We start from the raw sequence: 25,172 nt of genomic DNA on the forward strand, positions 1-25,172 counted from the left end.
TGCAATCGGAAACACATTCATAGAGGTGTGAATATTATTTAAATGTCTCAATTTAGGAGGGTGACATATCATGTCGGCAGGTTAACACCTTGAACTTTCGCGTTCTTTCGCGTTCTAGTATGGTTCTTTTGCGTTCTTTCGCGTTCACGATCCACGTCACGTCACGTCAGTCTTTCCGTAACCACAGCTGGTGCAACTCAGCTGAAACGTCGGAATTTAAGGTAAAAACAATGAAATTATATCGCGATACCTAGACCAGAATACAAATTTTTATTGGTAATATAAAAGTATATTTTACAAGTCAAAATAAGATAGAAGTAAATTATACAAGTATGTAATAAAATAATTATAGTTCAATATAACAATAAGAAACAATCATAATTTTCGTTTCACAGTGTTGGGTCAATGATCTTTGGTTAAGGTTATACACATAGTTTGCGTAATTAAATATGTTGGCAATTTGTTCTATTCGCTACTGTTGATACTGACTGTACAGCATTGTACGCTCCTCATAATTTCATACGCTATCTTTTGGCCATAGTTCCATGCAGCTTCGCCGGTTTCGTAGATAACCTTGGTCTGTAGATTAATTCCGAGATCCGACCAAGTTTGTAGGTTGCGTCGCCGCGACCTTGGCGTATGACGTAACTTGGTGCCTCCGCGATCTTCGCTCCGGCCGAGCGAGCCATCGAACGTGCGCGAGAGTCGGTCCTATCCGCAATTCCAGATTAGAATTCAACTAAAAGTTAAAAAAAAAACTTCGTTACTGTAATTGTGCTGAATTTTATATAATGGTACAGTGGTACAGTGATGTTAAGTGTGAAATACACTGGTAAAGAGATATGACGGAGATGGAATAAAAACAATTGCATTCTGTGTAAGTACCTAGATAAATTAATTCCATTACAATGTATCTTTCTTCGTAAACGTTTCTGAGATAAAATGAAGCATCAGGAATAATTATTTTTACTGCCTCATTTCACGGTTCTTCCTGAAGAGAATAATTTAGAGCAGGGCAAACATTGTATGAATACTAATCGTTTTGGAAAAGTAATGAAAAGTTTCAAGCATACATACTTAGTTGAACTCCTTCTAAATTTACCTAGTTACTTTGCTAAACTAAGAATGACATAAAAATATGAAATACGTGTACAGTGAGGCTAGATTGTATAGATTGTATAGATACATAATAACATATTGTGAACATCAGAAATTTAGGTAGGTATGTACATTAATCATGAATATCATGATCAAATAGTGACATTGATATGTCATATTTTACTAATATTTAAGTACATTAGAATGTATTAGAACAAATCAAATTATTTTTCAGAAAATATTTTAATCTGTTTTATTTCAAGTAAAAACACTACCTACGATATAAATTACAAACTGAAATAAATGTCATAAGAATTAGTGACCAAGGCCTCCAGACGCGATAGCAAAGGACGCTGGTTTGTTTCCAGCCTGGGGCACTGGAGGCCTTGGTCACTTTTCCTCAGTTATGGCATTTATTTCAATTTACTCGTATTTTATTATCAAATAATGACCCAAGAAAACTGCTTGAGGAGAAAGTAGCTAAAGGCTCTTCCGTTGTAAACAAAACTAAAAACATTTGTTTTAATAATAACTAAATTGTTTTGAAAAACAATGTATCTACTTACTAACTTTTAAAAAATATTTTATAGTACACATGGTCCTATTTTCCCGCACTATTGCGTAAAATACCACTTTTCGTGCGTATGACAAAAGTATATGTACTTTAAAACGTTGTACGATACACGTGCGAATAGGTAATTCGCAACTCGTGTCGATTTAAAACACTCCCTTTTGTCGTGTTTCGAATTTCCTCTTTTCCGCACTTATATCGTAAATAACTATTTGAGACAAAAAAGGTATTTTAATTAAATAATTCGCATATACAAAGTAACGGTGCAATATTAAAAAAGCTTATACATAAATAGTTGTGAAGAGACAAGTTTCTACACATGACAGGTTTAGAATGGACGTCCATTAAACTCGCTCGCTTCGTTAATTTATAAACTCCTAATCCAGTTATCGGGCGGCGACCATGTTGGCGACGATGTTCGTTAAATGAACCATATTAAACGTCATAACATATCTTGTTTAAAGTTTTATTATACGAGACACTGACTTCAAAAGCAAATCATAGTATAATTACCAAACACAATTACAAAATTAAATTAAATTAAATTATTATATGCTTACTATTGCTGTTAATAATTAATATAGTTTTTTGAATATTTAATATATTAGCAAGATTAGGTACCTACTAGTTAGGGTTGCCAGACATACTATAATATATAGTATTTTACTATATTTGGTTTCCGTATACTTTATAAATTACGAAACACATAAACTATGCGAAAATACTTTATTTTAAACAGAAACTAGAACAAGCATAAAATATGTAAGAAATAAAGAAATACTTTATTTTTTCTGTGTATACTTTATTTTTTGATCCTTTGAATCGCCAAATACTATAATTATATCTATCTAAAAAAAAACTGGCAACTCTACTACCAGTGCATCCTACATCCTACCCTGCATATTAAGTAAGCGAGCTCCCACGAATATTTTTTTCAGTTTTCGTTTATTTGAAGCATTGTGGTATCGTATGTAGACGTTTCTGCTACGTATACAATTGATTTAATAACTACGATTTCATGCAAATATTATTTATATCTTTAACTACACTAATAGTTATGGACTTTATCCGCTAAAAGTTTTATTTGTGTGCCTGCGGGTATTTGACAATCGCACTTGTTTATAACATGCATATCATCAGTTGTCATAGTCATGACCAAATACCTCGTTAGGGTATACCTCGTATTCGTATTAAGATAGTAGTTATTAACTATTTACTACTAGCTTAAATAAAATATTTATATATTTAAGATGTTGCTTACTTTCTGTCTCCAGAATTTATATGGTCGGTACCATATGAAAGTAGCTATAATTCATATTTACGAGAAAGAAGTAGTTTTTTCGCCTGTGGAACTCAATAAGTGCTAAGTATGTTAGAAGAAACGTAGCGTGTGAACGTGCGAAGTTATTGTTTGTAATATCGTGGGAAACCTTTTATTATTTACCGTATCTGTTATATGTAGGTATGTCTCTGAATAACCTGTTACCTATGGTTGTTAGTCATCTTTAATAACTTGCTTACATTAATATGTCTGGCAGAAAATACCGGTTTGTACGAGTAACCACAATTTAACCAGATTGCTAAATAAATTGTCTTTTTTTATCACGATACCTACTTTTTTATAAATGTATGGTAACTATTATAAATTTTGTCGTTTATATTTGTTAGTTTGGCATTGAGCCTTTTTCATTCCGCATTTGAGGCTACAAAAAAACACGGTAGGTAGGTTTGCTCAGAAGAGTAATTTACTAAATGAAGAACATATTGTAAACAAAATATTTCACTAATGGATATTAAGAAGAATTTAATTCCTATAATTTATCAATTATTTATTTGCTACAAAATAAATCATCTCTCTGGTGCAAAGACTGTCCATAACTATCCAACATGGTGCTGCCGTGCCGTGAACGTTATAGGCACTTTTGCACCGGAAGGGGTAAGGAGGAGTTATGAATAGTTAGTATTAAGAAACTTCTATTCTATCTAATATAAATACTAGCAAAAAGCAGAGCTTTATAAGGGCTCGCGGAGTTTTTCTACCTAAACGTACCGGACCTCGACTTTGATCCAATCCGAGGCTTGTTTCATGTTCGATCGAGTGGGTACGTGATAAGTCCGCTAAGGACGCAATTATAAGTGAGAGCAAGAAAGAAATATACTAACTGGACCCCGGTCGCTGTCCGGTACGCCTGTCTGTTACAGTTTTTACTTTGTCCATTAAAAACGTCCAGACGACAAAATCAAATTGCCAATATCATCCACACGTAATATACAATTTCATAAGCGCGGTCGCCCAGCTTTTTGTAAGGAAGCCAACTGGCTTTCCTACATAATGTTGGGTCAGCGCGCCAATGTCCTTGAATTATTTTTTGCGTCCACACCACACAATTGAGCGACAAACTATTCCGTCTGAACCCACTGGCGGTACTCACGTTGCTCCGCACATAAACACACACAAATCAAATAGTTCCACTAGGTACTGCGAGGGTTCATCATCAGCTATATCTTGGACTTCGTACCTACTGCTCTCCCAAGTGCTCAACAAGACGTGTCGAATGACCAAAACAGCGTGAGTCTATGTTGCACCAAACCTGAGTTCCACTAGGTACAGCCAGGGTTCAGCATCAGCTTTATCTTGGGTACTACTCTCCTAAGTGCTCATTAAGACGAATCCGATGTCCAAAACAGCGTGTGCCTCTGTTGCACCAAAGCCGAGTTCCACTAGGTACAGCCAGGGTTCAGCATCAGCTCTATCTTGGGTACTACTTTCCTAAGTACTCATCAAGACGAGTTGCATGACCAAAACTGCGTTGCGTATGTTGTATAAAACCCGAGCTCCACTAGGTACTGCCAAGGTTCAGTTTCAGCTCTATCTTGGGCACTTTTCTCCTAAGTGTTCATCAGGATGAGTCGGATGACCAAAACATAATGTGCCTTTGTTGCTTGTTGCACCAAACCTGAGTTCCGCTAGATACTGCCAAGGTTCTGGGTCATTTTGTTGAACTGCACACCGACGTTGCAATTGGCGTGCAGTTCGCATACAAGTTGCAGTCGGGTTGTAGTCCGTCTGTATCGGCCCTAAGTCACTGAAGTTTGTATTAATATGCATATCTTTATTTATAATTTTAGCAGTTCCAAGCAATAGTAACACTAAAGGCGCCATTCATTAATTACGTTAAGCCCAGTGCAGATCACCGAGGAGCACTCACAACGATACGACACGAGGATCACTTCGGCGCCTGGGGATGCCGCGGCATGCCGCTGCGTGTACTCTATCACAAGGGATTAGTGACTAGTGTGCACGAGTTCTCCCCCGTCGTCCCGGCGCCACTCCGTCGCCCTCGGGAGGCCTCGGTGCATACCGCGGGATGCCGCGGCATGCCGGTGCCTACCGCCGCGGTATCCTCTAACGTGCTCCTCGATGCCGCGGAGTAACAATCCTCCGTGATGCTCCGAGATCGGTCTCAAAGCATTTAAATTTATGCCTGAAGGTAATTGAAATGAAATAGGGAAGAAAATACATTGATAATTTTAAAGTGATCTGCTCCACCGGTTTGCGCAGGCCTTTAGACAATTATTGCCAGTTTTTGACCCCCTGCCCGCCTACGTAAGAAATAATAAGAATAGGCTGACTCTCCCTCCCCCCCCTATCTTCTTCTTCCTCGCGTTATCCCGGCATTTTGCCACGACTCAGGGGAGCCTGGGTTCCGCTTGACCACTAATCCCATGATAGGACGTAGGCACTAGTTTTTACGAAAGCGACTGCCCTCTGACCTTCCTACCCAGAGGGGAAACTACTAGGCCTTATTGGGATTAGTCCGGTTTCTTCACGATGTTTTCCTTCACCGAAAAGCAACTGGTAAATATCAAATGATATTTCGTACATAAGTTCCGAAAAAGTCACTGGTACGAGCCGGGGTTTGAACCCGCGACCTCCGGATTGAAAGTCGCACGCTCTTACCGCTAGGCCACCAGCGTTTTTTTTCCCCTCCTCCCCTACATTATCAGTGTTTAATATAAAAAAAAAATTACATTTCTATGTTAAATCTCAAACCTAACAGTGCGATAGTTTTTCCGTAAAGTGTACCACAAGAATGCATAGTTTGTCGAATAGTGATAGGGCTCGCTTCGCTCGCCCTAATAATAGCAATCTCTGTTTGTTGGCGGTTACACAGACAGAGTCATGCCTAATTTTACCGTATGGTCAATATGAAATTGTAAGTAAGTAAACACAGAATTTACCGTGAAATCCATTCATAGCTCCTTCGCCTACACGTATTTGCATAAGTCCATGTTTATATTCATATGTGTTCCGATTTAGTCGTGTGTACAGCATAAGTCCATTGCCCTTTGAAATTCTATTTATATTAATTAAATTGTGTGCGTGATGAGAGAATTATTACTGGCTACTCTGAGAGGCTCAGATCATTTGGTATATATAGTATATGTTGTGTTAGTATGTTTGAATGCATAAATATGCATTGGCATGCATTGATGCAATTGTGAATTGTAATGGCGAGTCGACAGGGAACAGGAAAATAAATAGAGTTGGTTGAAAGCATTGGAGAAGCAACCTTGGTCACTTCCGGCCCAATTCGAACTTTAAGTTTAAGTTCGAATTGGGCCGTTCTTCTTCAGTACAAGTATGACGTCTAATTTCTGTTTAACATTAAATACTATTACAAGTATAATATTTAAAACTTTCGCGTTTTGAACACATGATTAACTCACATTTATAAACGGGTCTATCGTACAGGACGGGACGGGACGGGGCGGGACGGAGGTACGGAGACGGTAAATGAAGGTAATAAAATAAATTCGCGATAGACTCGTCTATAAATGTGAGTTAAGATTGCAAGTTTTTGTCAAAACTATGTGTACACTGTTGTCAACAATTAATCTATTCATAAGGTCAGATGGGGTATAACAGACATAGTTTATTTTACTCGGGGCAAGAGTAAAAATATGAGCATATCTTCGCCATCTTGTTACGTTTCAAACGTAACTAAAGCAATTTCCTTTTTTTTAGTTCCATACTCACAGCGACATTGTAACAAAACAGGCCGAACGAGATTGTCTTCAGCGCCATCTATTCGCACAGCGAGGCACTACCACACTTGGTCGCGAGCTGTTGGTCTAGAAAACTTTATGGTTCTTATTTAGTATTCAATATTTTCTTTAATGGTTGAAATATTTAGGTTTAGTTCCTCAAAAATATTAGTACTCGGTATCGTTGGTCTTATAATACTCGGAGTAATTAACAACGGAGACGCCATGTCTAAAATTTTCGGTACAAAATAGTCTGCCGTTTTTTGCGGGGGAGGGGCACATCAAATGTATAGGTACGTCATGTCAGATAAACGTCAGTCCATACATATGGTTGACCATTGGCCGCCTATTTTCGACAGAGGGGAATGCCTGTTAATGGCGGCTCCATTGTTAATTACTCCGAGTTATAATATGATAATTTTCAAATATTGTTTGGGACATTGTTTGCAATGCCTGGCAAAATTCCTTGGCTCTGCGCGTGGGTTCATAGATAAGAAAAAAATAACAAGAGAGGAAATGGATTGTCGAACGAGATCAAGTCACTGAGATTTCCGCAGCCATGTGAGGAAGTTGGTGCAGATATTCTCTGGTCGCTTTGTACGGGAGCCATCCCTGTAAAATATGGAAATACATCTTCACTTTTTGTAGCGAGGTAAGCCACAGCGCAAATCTTTATAGAAATATAGCCCGGTTTTTATAACGTTCGTCTTTACTGATTTTACATTTCCTTGTTACAGCAAACAGAGCAATATGGCGTCCTACATTGAATTCCTGTAGGATAATTCCTAAAGAAATATTTTTTTTATAAATGTCAGCAGTGTAGCATCAATCGCTTCACTTGAGATCCGGGTAAGCATTTGCGATTTTATTGTAGGAAATGTAACCTTTTTTTTTCGTCCTTGCCCATGTGTGTCGGATGACCGCATGGCCAATTTGTACGTTTTCCTGTAAATGCCAGAACGGTGTGTTAGTTTAGTAATTGTCCAGTTAATTTCAGTGGAGAATCAATCCTTTTTTTTTATATTGGGTTTCAATATGTGGTTTTTTTTTCCTTTAGCTTTAATGCCGGTCCCTACCCTGGGCTTTTTCTTCGGGCACGTGTCGGCGCTGGGCGTTGCTGAGGGCCTTGGGCTGGAGCTTCGTGCTGCTCAGCGCGACGTTGGCGAAGCGGGCAGGCAGCCACCTGGACACGTGGCTGACGGTATCACCGCGTGTCACCGCGACTCTTGGCTGTTCCCCTGCGCGCCTCTGGGGCAGTGCGTAGCCTCGGCTTCACCGGCTTCTGCTACGGACACGTGACTCAGGTGTGGTCAGATCTAATTTGTTATTGGCTCTCTCGAGCTCGTGACTCCTGTTGCGCATCGCGACGTTGGCGTGGTAGATAGGCGGTCACTTGGACACGTGGCTGACGGTTTCAGCACGTGTCACCGTGGCTTTTGGCTGCCACCTATGCGCCTCTGGCGTGACACATGATTTAGGTGTGCTACTAATCAATAGACTTTAATTAGCTTCACGCAATAGTGGCCTCTTAATGAACTTCAAGTGCTCAGTGCATAATTAGTGTATAGACATAATAAACTTTAACTGAGACTGCGTAACCAGTCCGATAGCATAGTGTTCTTAGTATAATAATAGCATAAGGTTATTTTCTGTACTGCCTTACTGTACTACTGTTTTTGTGTGAAACATTGATATTATATTTAATTGTCTCGAGCTTAAACAATAGTTTTCTTTCCTCATCTTATTTTTACCTTTCTGTACGCTTTACAGCGTGCTGGCGCCCATTACTTCTCATTCTCCCTGTCTAAAATTAATTTTAGTTATTAAATAGATTTTTAGGAATATCACAGACGTGTAGTGTGACAATAGAGCGTCAGACCCACGAACCCTGAGTACCACTGATAGTCCATAGCTCTTAAAACCCAAAACACCAATATAGCCTGTTACAATCTGACCTTACAAATATTATGTTAAAAATTGGATTTAAACAGCGGTTTTTATAGTTTAAAGGAAATGGAAAAACCATATAAAATTGCATGTATAAAATAAAGAGGCCTAACTGAGGAGATGTAGTCTCGGTGTCAAAGGCTCCTTCCTAAATATAGATAAAAAAAAATACATATATTCGATTTCATTAATTTTACGATGCTTCCACATTTTATCACCATAATTTATTGTAATAACGTAATTTTAAATATAAAACGCGAATATTATGACTAATAAGAATTTTCAATAATAATTGAGTCATTTTAATGGATAAGTCTCAGTAAATATGTATAATGTTACAAGCAATTATATTCACCAAATAAACCCACGAAAGCTGGTATGAATGGACTGTGATAAGATTGATGAAGTTCTCTCACAATGACGTACTTACCTACAACAGCAATTTTGTTTATTCATATTATCTGATCTTATAGAAAAATTATGAGTTCAAGTTGCTTCAATTGACCCCCCGATCGGTAATTGAGATGTTAATTTGACCAAGAGCAGAATAGAGTCCAAAGGAAGAGAATTACTTTATTTGGGCCATGGATGTTCATAAATTTAACGTCTTTTTTATGACCATTAAAAGTTAGTTCTTGCTGTGACAATGATAAAATTCCTGACAGATAACGACCTCGTAAACTTTATTTTGCGATCGCAATTAAAACACTGAGTTAACTTTGCCTGAATGTCAGTTTAAATATGATTTATTTTCTAAAAATATATTTTAAGTATTTGACATTCAAATCTAATATTGCTGTTTGTAAATTCTTGCCATTTTTCTTAGATAATAAGCGTCAGTGCTCTATTCTATAGTAGTGAAAGTCCTTAAAAGTGACTATTGCTTTATATACGTTTTTCCTTATGAATAAGATAAGTTTTCTGAAACTATATTTATTTACATTTATAGGTATTGAGCAAACGCCTTTAAGTCTGACATCACACTGAATCATTTAGGTATTTTATTAGGCGACTCAGAGGCGTAGAAGTCTTAATAGGAATTGCTATTTGTAGGACTTGATATTTATACTTATAATTTAATGTATTCACATACTATTCGTACCTACGTTTATTATTTTTTCTAACCGCATGCCATTTAGTATAAATCTTCTCATCCAAATTCTCAATCCTGAATAATTGCAATTAGACTATCATGACATTATATAGAGGTCATATGACCTCTATAGAAATTGCCAGTAGGCGTTAATATATCATTGCTCGTTAAATGAAAATACATCTTTATGTCTCTATTAGCTACGCTGTTCAAGTGTTCATCCACTACGTGATCCACGGCCGTTACATTCAAAGCGGTCCCTAATACCCTCCGACCGAGCTCGCATATTAACTACATTGCCGACAAGACCCAATAAAGATAGCTCAAGCCACGTGTTCGAACAAAAACTGTATCGCGTTGAAGGGCGACCTCACTTTTATCCTTCAGACCACTGAGCTACTCTGTCTTGCTAATAAAAAGACCTTATGTCATTGAATCATTATCAACTTACGCCCTTTGGCCTGGCCGGTACCACGGACCCTCGCCACAATGACCTTTAGTACCCGACGAACCGCGACGATTTATAAACCAATTCTTAATGAGCCTTCGCGGTGGACAATTAACCACAAGTTGCGTCCAAATCAAAGTGGACAGGTAAATATCTAGTCCGAAATAGCACAACGTGTAACGCTCGGTAACGTACGGTTGTGTTCAGTGTTGTGTTATGTTTAGGTGAGGCTGCATCAAAGCAAGCCCGCTACAATGGAAACAAATGAAAGTACATGTAATAAATCGTAAAGCCACTTTTTAAATCAAAAGGCGTATTCTGATGGTAATAACAGAACGGAATTGAACTGGCTTTGTTATGGATAGTATCTGTCAGTGTCAAAAGTGACGTTTCTGGTTGACGAAAAGATCCTAGTTCCCCGGTCGATTAAGCACTAATTAAAATGATTTAATTCAATTGAACATTCTTGAAGCATACTCATTTATCAGGTAAGAATTAAGATTTGATATGGTATTGTGTTGTAGTATTTTATTGTAGATTGTACACGTAAAAGTAGCTACGTCGTTATGAATCACAATATGCAAACCATGACACATCTATATTTATGTTCGTTATCAGCCGATAAGTTACTAAGTAAACCCGGGCAAAAACACAGATTAAATGAGAACTTGCATTTATTTTAAACTCCCCTAACCGTTAAATTAAACCCTTGTAATTGTAGATCCTCTATGTTTGAAGCTGAGCAAACGCAATACCATAATTTAAAATGTGCGCTTTGCAATCTGTGCTGCGATATGTGTAGTATAATTTTATTAGTATCGCTTCATTTATCTAACTTCTTTGTAACTTGTCAACATGGGGCCCCCATGTTTAAAATCACTTTTGGGGGATAAATGAAAAAATTAAAAAAAATTTTTTTTTTCAAACTATATCATGTTACATATCAAATGAAAGAGCTTATTGTAAGGATCTCAAATATATTTTTTTTATAATTTTCTAATAAACAGTTTAGAAGTTATTCAAGAAAATAGGCAATAAATGACCATTCCCCCCTTTATCTCCGAAACTACTAGGTCTAAAATTTTGAAAAAAATACATAAAATAGGTCTATACCTATAGATGACAGGAAAACCTATTAGAAATGTACAGTCAAGCGTGAGTTGGACTTAATTACAGTTTTTTTAAAGAGATTTCACTCACGTTTCACATAAAAAATACATTGTTAAAAATTGTGTAATATACGGAACGCGAGTCCGACTCGCACTTGTTTTAGTTTAGGTTAGTTTATGTAAAAATCTCTGGGCAATTGAGCACGTACCTACGATCGTCAGCGTTACATAGCTTTTTCCATCATATGTGTTCGTAAACAGTGAAGTCGGTTCTTACAAGGCAAGTTTTCTTCGCGTGAGAAAGTTGTTTTCTAAGATTGTAGGGTTTTTCTATTACTTGTCTGACTGGAAACTTTTCTTACAGTTAACGGCAAGATAAAGACAAGAAATAATGTATTTTTAGCACCTCTATGGTTCCACTTAATTTAATTTGTGTGTAAATATGTATAAAGGAAAATATAAGGAAAAATCACCAAAAACATTTGTAGTATTTCGTGTTACAAATCCTATGCAGGTATTTGAGCCTTGTCTGCATAAACAGAGATGACATAACGTCATTCCAATGAACATTAAGTTGTTTGTTGTTATTTTACCTATCAGGCAGGTTATAAGAGGCAAACTTAGCGACTTAATAGATTTAGAAACGATATGGATTAAATGTGTCACCGTGAAAATTGCGTTTTTGTTTGAAGTAACGTCACATTTGACACTGACATATGACATATCTAATCCATATCGTTTCTAAATCTATAAACAGACGTATCTTAAAGGGACCCACTGATTAGCAGTTCGCCGGACGATATCAGCCTGTCAGTTGTTCGGAGCTGTCTAATTTTGCGTTTAACTGACAGGCTGATATCGTCCGGCGAACTGCTAATCAGTCGGTCCCTTAAACTTTTTATGCCTGTAGTAAAAAAATGTCGATAGTTTTACTTAGATTTTGTAAAACTATATTATTATTTGTAATTCATGGAGCCCTTTTTTCTGTTTCAGAAAAACACATGGGTGCAAGATGACAAGAAAATTTCTCTTCTGTTTCCCCCTCAGGGTGGGAAACATGGTCTTCGGCTATTTCATATTAGTAAGTATTAAGAGAGTTGCTAGACTTAACTCTGAATTTCGACTGAATTTCAATAAAGTTTAACTCATAATACCGTTGCCTTGAGTACAAATTTTATTGGAGAATTTCGGAGTTTGTTACCAACGCCTAATGGCCTGATTATACTCTCATGACTCGGGAAATTCCCTGAGGTAACTCTTAAACGTTCCTTTTAGAACAGTTGAGCAAAGTTAACGATACTTTAGTTGCCTACACAATATGAGTAGGCGCTATCGTAAAACGTTTTGGATCTGTATAATCAATAATAATTTAAAACTTAACAATAACATAGTTGATAGTCATATTATCTTTTTTTAATAGGTACATACTAAAATGTTTTCTTTCTTTACATTAAGTTAAGTATTCTCCATGTGGAATATTTCTGAACAAACGTTTAAGGGATTACGAGAACCAAAAGCTTACTTACTTTATTTTATTAGTTATATAAGTACCCATGTTGACATCGTGACAATTACAAATTTACAAAGTACAAATAGTAAAAAAATCTGTCTGCGTAACAACTACATAGGTGGGAATATTTACACTAAACCTTACATAAATATTATTGTTCCAGGTAATAACGATAGCAGTAATGGCTTACAATTTATACCAGCTCGGCCTTAGCATCAATTCACCGGACAAAGTAGATTCCAGCAAATTCAAAAACTGGGAGAAACTAGAAGACCTATTCGGGGAGAAAAAAGAAACGTTGGTAGCATTAGTCGCTATGGTGTATTACGCATCGTATATAGTTGTTGCTTTCCTGATGTTTATCTTCTCCGCGATGTTTACGTGTGGAGCTTATTCGGTAAGTTTTTTGTAACATTCACAACTCACACCCATTACAGTCGCCATCAGATATATCGGACTGGCCAAGGTGTTCACAATATCTGAAAATCTGAACACGCACTCTAACGCGTTGATAATAGAGGCGTGTTCAGATATTTGTGAGCGCCTTGGCCGCTCCGATATATCTGATGGCGACTGTACATATAAGTATAATAAGTAGATATTTATATGTAGACCAGGTACATGACCATAAGCTTTACTTACCTACTTGTTTTTAAAATATTTTTTAGAGATAATATAATCTTTACTAAATCTATTTCAGCAGTATCCTCTCGGTTACTCAGTTCAAGATAAACTTAGTAGCGCTTACGCTTTGTTGCAACAAATCAAAAATAATTTATCAACTGAAAAATTTAGTTCTTTTTTGCGGATTATCTTTCTAGTATACCTAGGTATACTTAACTTGAACCAAGAACTTAAAAACTTAAGAAGAGACACAATATTTCTAACACACTAGAAAATAACATAAAATTATAACATAAGTAAACAACTAAATAATATTTGGTTATATAATTTAGTTACCAATAACAACCTTTTACCAATATTTAATGATTTGATTGATTGATTGATATTTGTAGGTGAACAACTGCCTGGTGTCGTCGTTCTTCCTGTACAGCTTCTTCCATTTATTCCTCACGATATTCCTGATCGTGTGGGAGGCGACCTCTGGCGGCTGGATACAGCTCGGCCTTGTTGCTGGATCAGATTGTAAGTACATATATTGTATGACCAGAGGGCCCACCGCGAACCACGTGTTGCCTCTCTATCGAACTTGTAAATTCGTACGTAAGTGTGACTAGGAGGCAACACGTCGAACGTGGAATGTGGTAGGCCCTCAATGCACAATGGTTGCGTATGCATCACGTCTGCAACTCCTACAAAATCTATTTACTTAGCTATTTTTAAAGCAAAAAAAGTTTTTTTTTCTGAGATAAGAATGAAAATACACGAATAGAGCTGAATTTAATGTTCCTGCAAGTGTAATTTGGGACACTTCGATGTTATTGTCAAGTCATCTCTACTAATATTATTTAATTATAGCAAAGGTAACTGTGTGTGACTGTTTATTACTTTTGCTACTTACGTAAACATACCAACAATTATGTAACATTTTAGACAGTCTTTTTTACTAAATACTTATGTGAAATGTAGGTACATTAAATACATACCATGCGTATTGTTGTTACTGTAAGAGGTTAATTTTAGTTTGAGTCCAATTTATAGGTATTTTAAAACTCTTTAAACACTCGCGTTTTGTACACATAATTAATGCCATTAACCCGTTAGACCCACGCGATTAAATTTCATTATTTGACCTTTTTTCCGTGACTCACAGTAGAAGGTAGTACCTATTACAACCTGGCTGAAACGTCAGAAAAAAGGTAAAATAATGAAATTAAATCGTGTTAGACCTGACGTTTTATTTTTGTTTCTAGTGATCCTGATTATATGCCTCTTCAGCGTCAAGTATCTGATGGAAGCAATCCGAACGGGCAACATTTACAGCCGACCGGGAGAAGTGTATTATAAATATTAAGTAAGATGTATTTAATGTACAGTCGCCATCAGATATATCGGAGCGGCCAAGGCGCTCACAAATATCTGGACACGCCTCTATTGTCAAGGCGTTAGAGTGCGTGTTCAGATATTGTGAACACCATGGCCGCTCCGATATATCTGATGGTGACTGTACGCATTTTGACAACCTCAAGGAAACGCTAGAGTCAATTTACCCTCGATTATTCGAACGTCATTAATGATAACAGCACTTGTCAAACAACAAAATTGAAATGTATAAATAGGATATTAGGCAAAGCTCTGCATAGGTGGCACCTTTGCGGCACATACAGTAAACAAACCACATTGACACATCACACGTCACGTCAGTCACATGGCCTACCGCGAAACAAGAAAATCGAAATTTCGTTATCTAATCTCTCTATCACTCTTGCATATTCGAGGGATAAAGAGGCAGATAACTAAATTTCGATTTTATCGTTTACCGGTAGGCCCTTGTTAACAAACTGCCTTGATGCATCAATGTCTTATTTTATTGTCTGTGAAAACTTGCCAAAAAACAGTTTAAGGCACAGTGTGTATAAGTTAGTCTATGAATTTACTGAGTCGCTAGTGCTGCACTCTGGCGGCAGAACATTGCAGTAATATCCCCTATTTCGAAATTATTATCAATTCCATATTACATTTTCCGCTGACCGATTTAAGGATGACTCACGCTAGACCGGGCCGTGCCCGAGCCGAGGCGTTCGACGTGTCATTTTCTATGACGGCAGATCGATGATCACGTGGTGATTTCCATAGAAAACGAAGCGCTGGAAGCTCCGGCCCGGCCCCGGCTCGGTCTAGCGTGACTCATCCTTTAGGGCCACCCCACATCTAGCGTCTTTCAAGCGTCGGCGTCTGGTCAGCGCTATGGAAAATAACGTCGCTGCGCAGTTGCGTCGACGTTGCGTCGAGCAGCGGCCATAGAGTTGTAGACGCCGACGCTCGAAAGACTCTAGATGTGGGGTGGCCCTTAGTTGAAAGGTGTGGTTAATAGTTTGAGGTCCGGGAAAGGATGGTCAAGGAGGACATATGATAGTTTCTATCAAATTAAAGGGTAGTATTACCTACTTTCTGAAACATAAGTTTACTTTGAGTACCTATGTTTTTTCATCAGTGTTTTTAAAGTATAAGATAGAAGAGATTAGAATAAAGTTAGATATTCTAAAAACATTTCAACGATTATACATATTAGAAAGCCAATATGTAAAAGTATAGGTACTTACCTGTACGTTTAGTAGTAACTCTTATTGTTTTTTCCTATTTGTATTTTTTGCAATTGTATTTTGCCCGTGATTGTATAAAGTCAATGATTGTACTTTTATACCTACCCTTAAATTGCATGTTAGTAGTCATATTTTTGGAGAACTTGTACATATTTTTGTAAAGTACTGGGTACTGTTTTGTATTTATTAATAATATTGCCCTGAACAATTCGTGGCGTTAAGATTTTTCAGCTAAGTAAATATAGTTTTATATTTTTAATAATTATTTTGTCGCCTTTATGATAAATATGTGTTTGATTTAGTACCAACCTAATACTTTAAAATAAGGCGTCCATATACATTAGTGCTTTGATTTAAAACTGGATATACATTACTAAAATGTATCTAAAGCAAATATGATTTTCATATGTCATAAACTGATATACTTACCTAAAGTAGGTAATAAGGTGCTAACTTAAAAAAATTTAAAGGTCGAAGATCAAAATAATATCACTTTCAAAATTATTGTGTTTTAATTACCTACGCTTATGCTACTACAAAATGTGTTGAGTCTTAGAAATACATTGAACGTATTTTAACAGACTGGTCATTTAAATAACGTAAAGCCCCTGGAGTATTCAGTAACATTAAATACAATAAATTAATAATCACAGTGATCACTTATCCTAAAAATAAATTAACTAAAGTTATCATTGATTTTTGTAAAATATGTTATTGAAATTTGAATCTTCTGGTGTAGTATCAAGGTCCCTTCTTCTTCGCCTTCGTCCCAGCATCATGGGAACGACCATGGCCATGGTTGCTGGGAGCATACCCGCTCCGACGGCCGCAAACACGGTCGAGGTGTCCGGTGCTACATTCGACACAATTTTCCTCCTCACCACCCGGTTAGTCGTGGGTTTTTGCAGACTCGACGCGGAAGCTAAATCGTACTTTTTATCCATATCTCGCTTTGATTCCTCTACTGTTTTGAAACTTTTTTCAACTTCTAATAATCCTCCGTGTGATGTTGTCATGTTAGTGTGAGCATTGTCAATAGGCAAAACTGTTAGCGCTACTGCTTGGTGAGAAGTCATTGTTGCGCCGTCCGAGCGGTCATCTGCTGTAGGTGTAGGGCTTAAAGATCTCTGTCGTTTTTTGTTCCGGTAACCCTTTGTCGTAGAGAGCAACACCCACTGCCCGTCGCCATATGGGGGCCTCGAAGACCGATCGCTGTCCAGTTCAGGAGATCCTGCGTAGATCACTTGTGTTGGTCTCCTGATGGGGCGCCTCTGATAAGGAGCCTGGTGAAGCGCTTCGTATTCAATTGGAAACTTACTTGGTCGATGATCCGTCATTACTGAATCCGATATACCATAGAAAACAGTATCGTCATTTGCACCACTGTCATTGTACTGCTCCTCTGAGTCGCAATTTGGTTTATGTGGACGCCGACTATCGTCTGGAGACCATGAACTAGGATAGTTGAACGTACTTTGTTGGTGTACGGTTGGTTTACTCCATGTAGGTTTCGATGGCATTTCGGAATCATATTCTGATGATGTGTGTAATTTATTATTTATATACGTAGGACGAGTCTTAGTTGGTTTCTTCTGCACCTGAGGATAGTTATTATTATAATCGATTCCTTGGTATGGATTGTATCGGTCGCTGTCTGGTCTGTCATCGTCTTCGATCCATTGATTGGGTTTCGGTTTCTTTACATTCGGCTTCCACTTTGAGATCTTACTGGTAGACCATGCAACTGGTTCTAACGTCACCCATCCGTCCTTGTCATCATAAGGATGCTTATGCTGTTTGACTTTGAGACGATTCCAAGAAGTGTATACCTTAGCATTGTCTTCTTCATCAGAATGACTTAGTTCTAAAGGATCAGTATTGTAAGGATCATCGTTATATGGGTTATTCTTATACTTGTCTTTCTTGAGTTTAGCGGCTAGCGCTTGCATGCTTGTTTGGAAATCAGGGTAGTCCTTCAGTTTCTCCGCATCTGCGTAATAGTCATTCAAATCCCTCTGTGGCCCGTCATCCGAAAATCCTTCTTGACAGGATGGTCCAAAACATTTTGGAAAGCCATCAGGGTCGTGTATAATATCAGTCATTACGTGTTTAATTTCACTGTCGTCATGATCCTTGAAATCCCGCGAGTAATCCTGCCAGCGTTGTCTCCCATTGCTTGGCGCTGTTTCTATAACTGTGATAGGTTCTTTTCCTGGCACATCCAACTGGTACTTGATCTCTCCATTTTCAATTCGCGCCGGATCTTTTGATGCCGCAGCGGCAAGGGCCACGCAAAATACGATTATTCTCACTATCGTTTTCATTGTGTTCACTTTCGAATCGCGGCAGCGCGGCGGGCGCGCGAGGACTGAGCTGCAGCGGTGGTCGTCTCGCACTGATATAGTTCTGATAGTGGATGCACATTAAACGCCCTCCCTTGCGCTCTAATGCAATGGTAATTCCAGTTCGGTCACGACGAATGCGCTGGATAATTGCGGTGATTGTCGTTGGCGACTATCTTAATGGACTATCGCATCTTTCTCATGCCCGTGACCCGCGCTCAGGTGAAACCGTTTTTCTTTCTGTACGTTTTCACAAAAGACAGTGTGCTTAATAAATCTGGGTTTTCCATATTTTAATTAAATTTAACGATAATTGTAACTGATAGAGAGAATCAGGATAAGTACCTACTCGTAGGTATAGTGAAATTAAATTCATAAACCGGAAAACCGTGGTGTAAATAATAGTAAGTACCCAATGAATGGCCCGAAATTACTCAGGTTAATGAAATTTCATTTGCTTTACATTTAGCTTTAAAAATGAAAGTAATGTGTTGCTTGTTTTGTTTTCGTTGTATAATGGGAGCGTAATTTGTACTGTGGATTTATTTTAGTGTTCTCTTTTTTAACTATTTAACTAGCCATAGCCTCTTGCACGATTCGCATTTTATTTTTGATTCAAATTTATTAAAATATGTCTTTAACTTTAAAGGTAACTACATACAGTGCCTACTATGTGTTCTACTTACGTCCTACTTAAAAAACGCCTTTTTCACGAGCGCATAGCGTCCGACTGTTGGGCTAAGGCGACAAATCGATATCTTGTGAAGTCTCGCACCAGAATCTGTTTAATAGACCTTAAAGGATGACTCACGCTAGACCGAGCCGTGGCCGGGCCGGGGTGGGCCGGAGCGAGCCGATACAGGAGCTGTCAGGACCGCCACCGTGACCGGACCGTTCCGGGGTCGGGGCGTCAGGGCCACCCGTTTATTACATTAACACTAGTGCTGTCCGAGCAATGTCCGAGCCTCTAGTGTTTGTAGAAACTCGAGTTCTTTGAGTCTGAATTTGAAGAACAGCTACTTTTTACAAGACTGCGCTTAAAAAATTTCTCCCAAGTTGAGTCCTTTGTAGTCTTTTTTAAAAACAACTCAAAAGGACTGGAGCCTTCAAATAAAGACACCGTGAACAATTTTATAAGATTTTCCTATATAACAGTAAAGATAACTAATTTCTGAAATAAGGCGATTTCCCAAACCAACCACTATATCACCCCATGCTCCAGTTCGTGGCCACTCTCTCCGTAATCGCTAGCCCACTTACTATTATCCCTGACACGATCGACTCCGTGGTAATTGCACGATGCACTTTTACTCGATATTTAGTAGAATAAATAAAAGTTCAACTCGCTCTTTGGAGCCAACTGGAGAGGAAATCAGAAATTAATATAGGCAATTAGGCACTTTGAATTACATCGGAAAATTCAGTATATTGTATATTGTTTATCAAGTCTACAATGGAGTAGTTTATAAGTGCCAAATAGCAGGCGTGTCTCACTCCGCGATTTCGTCGCTTTGCTACAGGTAGCTAAAAGTGCATCCGTTCGGCCCCAATTTTGGGGTTTGCCATAAGCCGCGCGTGGCGCTGTCGCCACCTAGTGGCCATATCTGTGCTGATCGTAACAGACGCGTTTTGTTAGAGAGTGAGTCTTCTGTACTTAGTACTATTATTTATTCTGTGCAAATAGTAAAATTTTATAGGTAACATTATACATAAATTATATACTAAATATCTATAGGGTGTTGATAGCTACGTGTATAAATCCAAAGGGGGTAATTAGTTTGTCTTTTATTTCGAACAGTTTAATGTGTTAATTGCACGATATACTTTAATTGACATCATTAAAAACAGCTGAAATTATTAGTTTCTCGTCCCGAAAGTACCTTGCTTACGGGCCAAATAAATCAATAATTAGATCTATGCCTCATTATCATCATACAAAATAAATGCCTTAGATAGGTACCAAGATTTGAAACTTAGAATCTTGTTAGGTTGTTGACTGTTGTAATTCATATTTATGCCTATAGAATTACGTACGCCGTATTAATCTAATAACACTTTACTCCAGAATTCTCTACTGTATTAAATTTAATGGTAGTTTATGTGACTGCTACATAATGAAGGGCATTAAAACACGAGTGTGGGTTTAAGAAACGAACGAAGTGAGTTTCTGAAAAGGATCACACGAGTGTTTTAATGCCTAATTATGTACAGTTACATACACTACTTTATCTACACACATATAATTACCTTCTTTTATACATTCACTAACCTCATATTTCAGCCGACATCCATCGTTGCTCTCTGGCGGAACTCGCAGATTTGAGAGGTACCGTCTCCTTAAATATCTTTTTATCACTAATTTTACATGAAACTTGCTTAAAATTTGTTTAAAAACAACAAAACAAATTAATTTTATACCTAAAACTAATTAAAAGATAAACTGTACGTCAAATGGCGGTAAATGAAAACTTTTTTCACACATGTCACGCATCCGTAGTTTTTTTTAAATTCATAGACGAACGAATGAAGTGTTTATTCTCATGTCACTCGAGACAAAATGTCGTACGGTTTAAATAAAAAAAATATACTGAATTGACGTTTCGTATCGATAATTGTTTTAATATCTATGGACACTAGAATAGACACCCACTTGAGTTTTGACAGCTGTTCCAAATTTAAACTCATAACCTTACAAAAATCTATAAAGTTATAACTTTAAAGTACCGATTTTACCTACTACCACAGATAGGACTCATAGTAAAATTGGTTGTCATAATGCTGGTCATTTCCTATGGTTTCTGAATGCATTTTAGAGCATCAATGATATGTGCGTAGATAAACATCTGTTACGAACTTACTTGACGTGCGCGCAGAAAATAATCGTAAGTGAAATTGCATTTGAGCACATAACAGCGGTTATTATTATCCCATCAATGAACACAGTAAACGTTCGAGACACGCCCCTGTCACGTAATAAACGTAACTGAAAAAAAAAAGAAACAACATCCGTTCATTTGTTATCGAATTGCGAATTCAAAATGCAGAGAGAAAGGTGATTCAATAAAGTACTGAGGTAGGTACTCGTAATAAATATAAAACGAGCAAAGTAAGATACAAGTACTAACAACTTCGCCGAATTGGATGTGATATGATGGCAGCTCTTTTGTCGTCTATGTATAGTGTATTATTATTTGCGTTACTCTCGCACTCACGTCGTTTTGACGAACACCGTGAAGGACGATTATACATTATACATTTAAGTGCAACCAACTTAGTTTTGCAGACTATAAAGTTTTGTAAATGTTAGTAGGTATTTAGGTTTATAATCGGACGAATATCCATATGATACTTTTCAGGCGATGGCGGTATGGCGGCGCTTTACAAAACCTTACGTCACAGATCATATAATACTAGTACTTACGTGTTAATGATTATAATTAATTATGATACACGAATTAGACAAGTTACCTTGATCAATCTTTATAAATTGCAAACATTTTTCTTATAAATTATTGTCCGTTTTTATAGTGAGTAAATAGATTTAAAAACACTGTTTTGCATCTTGATCTATGTTTATACCTAGATTACCTAGCGTCTGGGGTGAATGTCCTGCAAATTGTAGCTTCATTAGTCTGGGTACGCTTGGAGTGACTTCATGTAATTGCCAGATGAAATCAAGGTAATTAGCGATGCGTAATTACACCTAATACGTGGATGAATGTGCTGAAGTAGACTATGTAATAAGTATGTACCTATCAGATTACCTATAGGACATAATTATGTATGTATATCTACGCCCGTAGCCATAGTACAAGTTTTGCTTGGTGTAGGCCGATAGGTTAGGATAGGATAAGACGATATAACTTTTGGACTGGTCTATTTGGTTGGAGATTGGGAATACTGTTTCACTTAGTTAATACCTAAGAACTTACCTATAGTTCGTTTTTTTTAGCATTAGAAAGAACTCCACAGAAGTAAGCGTACAGTTTTTATCAGGCTCTTTAATTGTTAATAATTATTGAATTATCTAATGTAACACGGTTAGTACATATAATTTACTTCAAATTATTACCGCTAAAAGTGCCGGATTTGGAACCACAAGCTTACTTCTGCGAAGTTCTTTCTAATGCTAAAAAAAACGAACTATAGTTGACGTTTGACGTATCATAATGGTATCGAAAATGCACGTGAATTACTTAAGTACATCGAATGTAATTGATTATTGTTATAAGTTATAAATAACGAAAACGTAGACATAACACACTATTTACTAGAAAACATTTTATATTTCAAAGAAATATACAACTTTAATTACCAACATTCTAGTACCCATAACTAACCGACCACACGTATACAAACTTCCCCTTTGACAAACTTACACTTACGTAAACTAACTCTTACACTATTTCTAACCCAACATCACATATTTCACACTATTTACATTCCAAAACTAACCTTAGTTCTTTGGATATTAAGTCCAAATTCCAAGCTCACATACTATTTCTAACAGAGTTTGGTAAAGTTACTTGATACAGATGTAAGTAACAAGAAAGTTTCTATTTAACGGGCTCTAGGTGGGTGAAGTTAATGCATTTAATGCAAGTTGCATTCGCAGGAGAATTAATGAAGTATTGCTGAATTTGTGCAGTTATTGCCAGCGGGAATTGAGCATTGGCTCGGACTAAGTTTAGTAGTGACATAAATTAGGATTGCACTTGGTGTGAGATTCAGCCTTACAATTATATGTATAGAACTAAAATCGTATCATGTTAAAGTTTAAGTCAAATTTATCTGCAGTTATTTAAGATTTTTATGTCGTATATGACTAATCCTCTAGGTACTCGTATTTTCAAGTACCTAGTTTAGATTAAGCAATTTAATAAATCTTGGTGTAAAAAAATAAAAAGTGGGTATTGAATTTAAAGATTTTGCGGCTGCTACATCAATTCGGCAGGTGTATGTTAAATGTGGTCACGTGACAGGACATGATATAGCGCTCTTAACTTTGTTACGTATCATTATTAGCTTGTGATGTGCGTTAAATTCTTGATGAAAATGAACCAACCACAAACCACACTCGAATGAGTTCTCCGATAAAACACCAATCTAAGTTCCTCTTAGATATTAAGGATCTCAAATTCTGCTATTCTTCAAAATTACTTTACGTGGTCAATTAGAAACTACAGTTCATACTCTAATCGACTTTAGTGTCATTCACGATGATGCGCAAGTTTGGCAAATCTCACCTGAACCAAATTTCAATTTCGCCTTATTTGCCTGAGATGCTCTCAGTAAACCCAATACTCCAGGTACATCTCAGTGTTAATAAAATCATTACAACAATCCCCCCTCCCCCACCCCATCTCTCTCATTTAACGCCAGGCTCCTTTATGCTTTCTACAGCTCGCAAAATGATGACAGATTTCTAAATAATGTCGTTTCTCGTGAAATGAAAATATTATTTATTCAAGTTCGTTCAACTCTTGATCACGAAGTTCGAGGTTCGGATCGATTGTTACAGTTTAATTGACTTGTTGACGAGAATTTGATTTGACGCTTGACGCTTCGAGCGTAGATAACTTTTGTTATTTTCGTGATTAGCATTGTATAATTTGAGTTAGCATTGTATAAAAATTCTGGCTTTAGGTGATTGGGAACGCCAAAATATATTGCGTTCCTATAAATAATATGCAAAGTTTGGAGTTAATTGCAGTGAGGAACTTGATTCTGCTCTGCTTGAGTCGTGTTGGAGGCCAAGACACACTTAAGCCGACCACTGACTAACAGGCCGCACAGGGCGTCAGTTAGAACAAAAATTTGACAGTTCCGAACAACTGACCGGCCGATATCGTCCGGCGGCCTGTTAGTCAGTGGTCGGCTTTAGGATCGCTAGAGGAGTAGGTAAGTATTTACAATAGAAAGCTTGTACATTTGTAATTAATTGTAGTTATATTACAAAAGACCACACGCTCCGAGACAAAAGAGAAAAATGGTGAAAAGACATCACAACATGGTACCCAAGAGACGGAAAAAGGAATGATGGTAGACAAAAAATTAGATGGGAAGACGAGTTCAGGCAGGTGGCTGGAGCCTTGTGGAGAAGACAGGCTCTGGACAGAGACGCGTGGAAGAATATGGGAGAGGCCTATGCCAAAGGCAACCAGACAAAACGTCTGCGGAGAAAGGCTAGCACGATGACGATGACGATTATATTACAAAGACAAAGCGGGAAAGTAATAATATACAAATACCTTAGACATCCATTTGCATTCTTGCCATGTAGGTAATAATAATCATAATTACTTCACCTATCGCAAATCGTTTCCCGTCCATCGGTGTTTTATTTGTTCCGATTCCGATCTGACGCAGTTACTCCAGTTACTATCAGTGTAAAAAGTTGCCGGTAATCTCTTACGTGATGGTTACAGTGCCCGAGCACAATTGCGTCACAGTAAGTTTGAAAGCGTAATTTACCGCCACGACGTATAACCAAAACAAAGCACTTTCCAAGCGCTATAGCAATGGCTAAATGCCGAATTTGGACGAAACCATGGAGTCGTGTATGTTTATTAAAAAAATGTTAATTTTTTTGCTAGTGATTTTATATTTACTGGTGGCATACATTTAAATTGTTAATTTAATTAGCATTTTAGCTTACAAGTAGAGTACTTTCTTATTTTACTAACATACTTGTTTCGTGGAAGCTGAAAAAACTTACCTGGCATTCCTCATAGAACAGTACGGCTACCATCAGTACGGTTACCATCAGTTTTTCACTGAC

General features: G+C 37.4%; 2 protein-coding genes across 2 annotated transcripts in view; one reads left to right on the forward strand and one right to left on the reverse strand.

Annotated features, from left to right (window-relative positions):
* Window positions 1-667: 667 nt before the first annotated feature.
* Window positions 668-25,172, forward strand: part of LOC134671371 (uncharacterized) — a 305,131-nt gene continuing 280,626 nt past the window's right edge. Inside the window, exons 1-5 of the mRNA XM_063529210.1 lie at window positions 668-877; window positions 12,309-12,396; window positions 12,989-13,222; window positions 13,842-13,971; window positions 14,700-14,821. Coding sequence (XP_063385280.1) covers window positions 12,328-12,396; window positions 12,989-13,222; window positions 13,842-13,971; window positions 14,700-14,800 — 534 coding nt within the window. The 5' untranslated portion in view covers window positions 668-877; window positions 12,309-12,327 and the 3' untranslated portion in view covers window positions 14,801-14,821. The remainder of the gene's footprint in view (window positions 878-12,308; window positions 12,397-12,988; window positions 13,223-13,841; window positions 13,972-14,699; window positions 14,822-25,172) is intronic.
* On the reverse strand, window positions 16,115-18,653 carry LOC134671365 (uncharacterized). The gene has a single exon (XM_063529202.1). It carries the CDS (start codon window positions 18,371-18,373, stop codon window positions 16,739-16,741), a length of 1,635 nt encoding a protein of 544 aa, XP_063385272.1. The 5' UTR covers window positions 18,374-18,653; the 3' UTR covers window positions 16,115-16,738.

The sequence above is a fragment of the Cydia fagiglandana genome, chromosome 15 (assembly GCF_963556715.1).
Source record: "Cydia fagiglandana chromosome 15, ilCydFagi1.1, whole genome shotgun sequence".
Classification (NCBI taxonomy): domain Eukaryota; kingdom Metazoa; phylum Arthropoda; class Insecta; order Lepidoptera; family Tortricidae; genus Cydia; species Cydia fagiglandana.

Coding starts and splice junctions, on each gene's coding strand:
- LOC134671365 (XM_063529202.1), bottom strand. CDS start 18,373: ATGAAAACGATAGTGAGAATAATCGTATTTTGCGTGGCCCTTGCCGCT.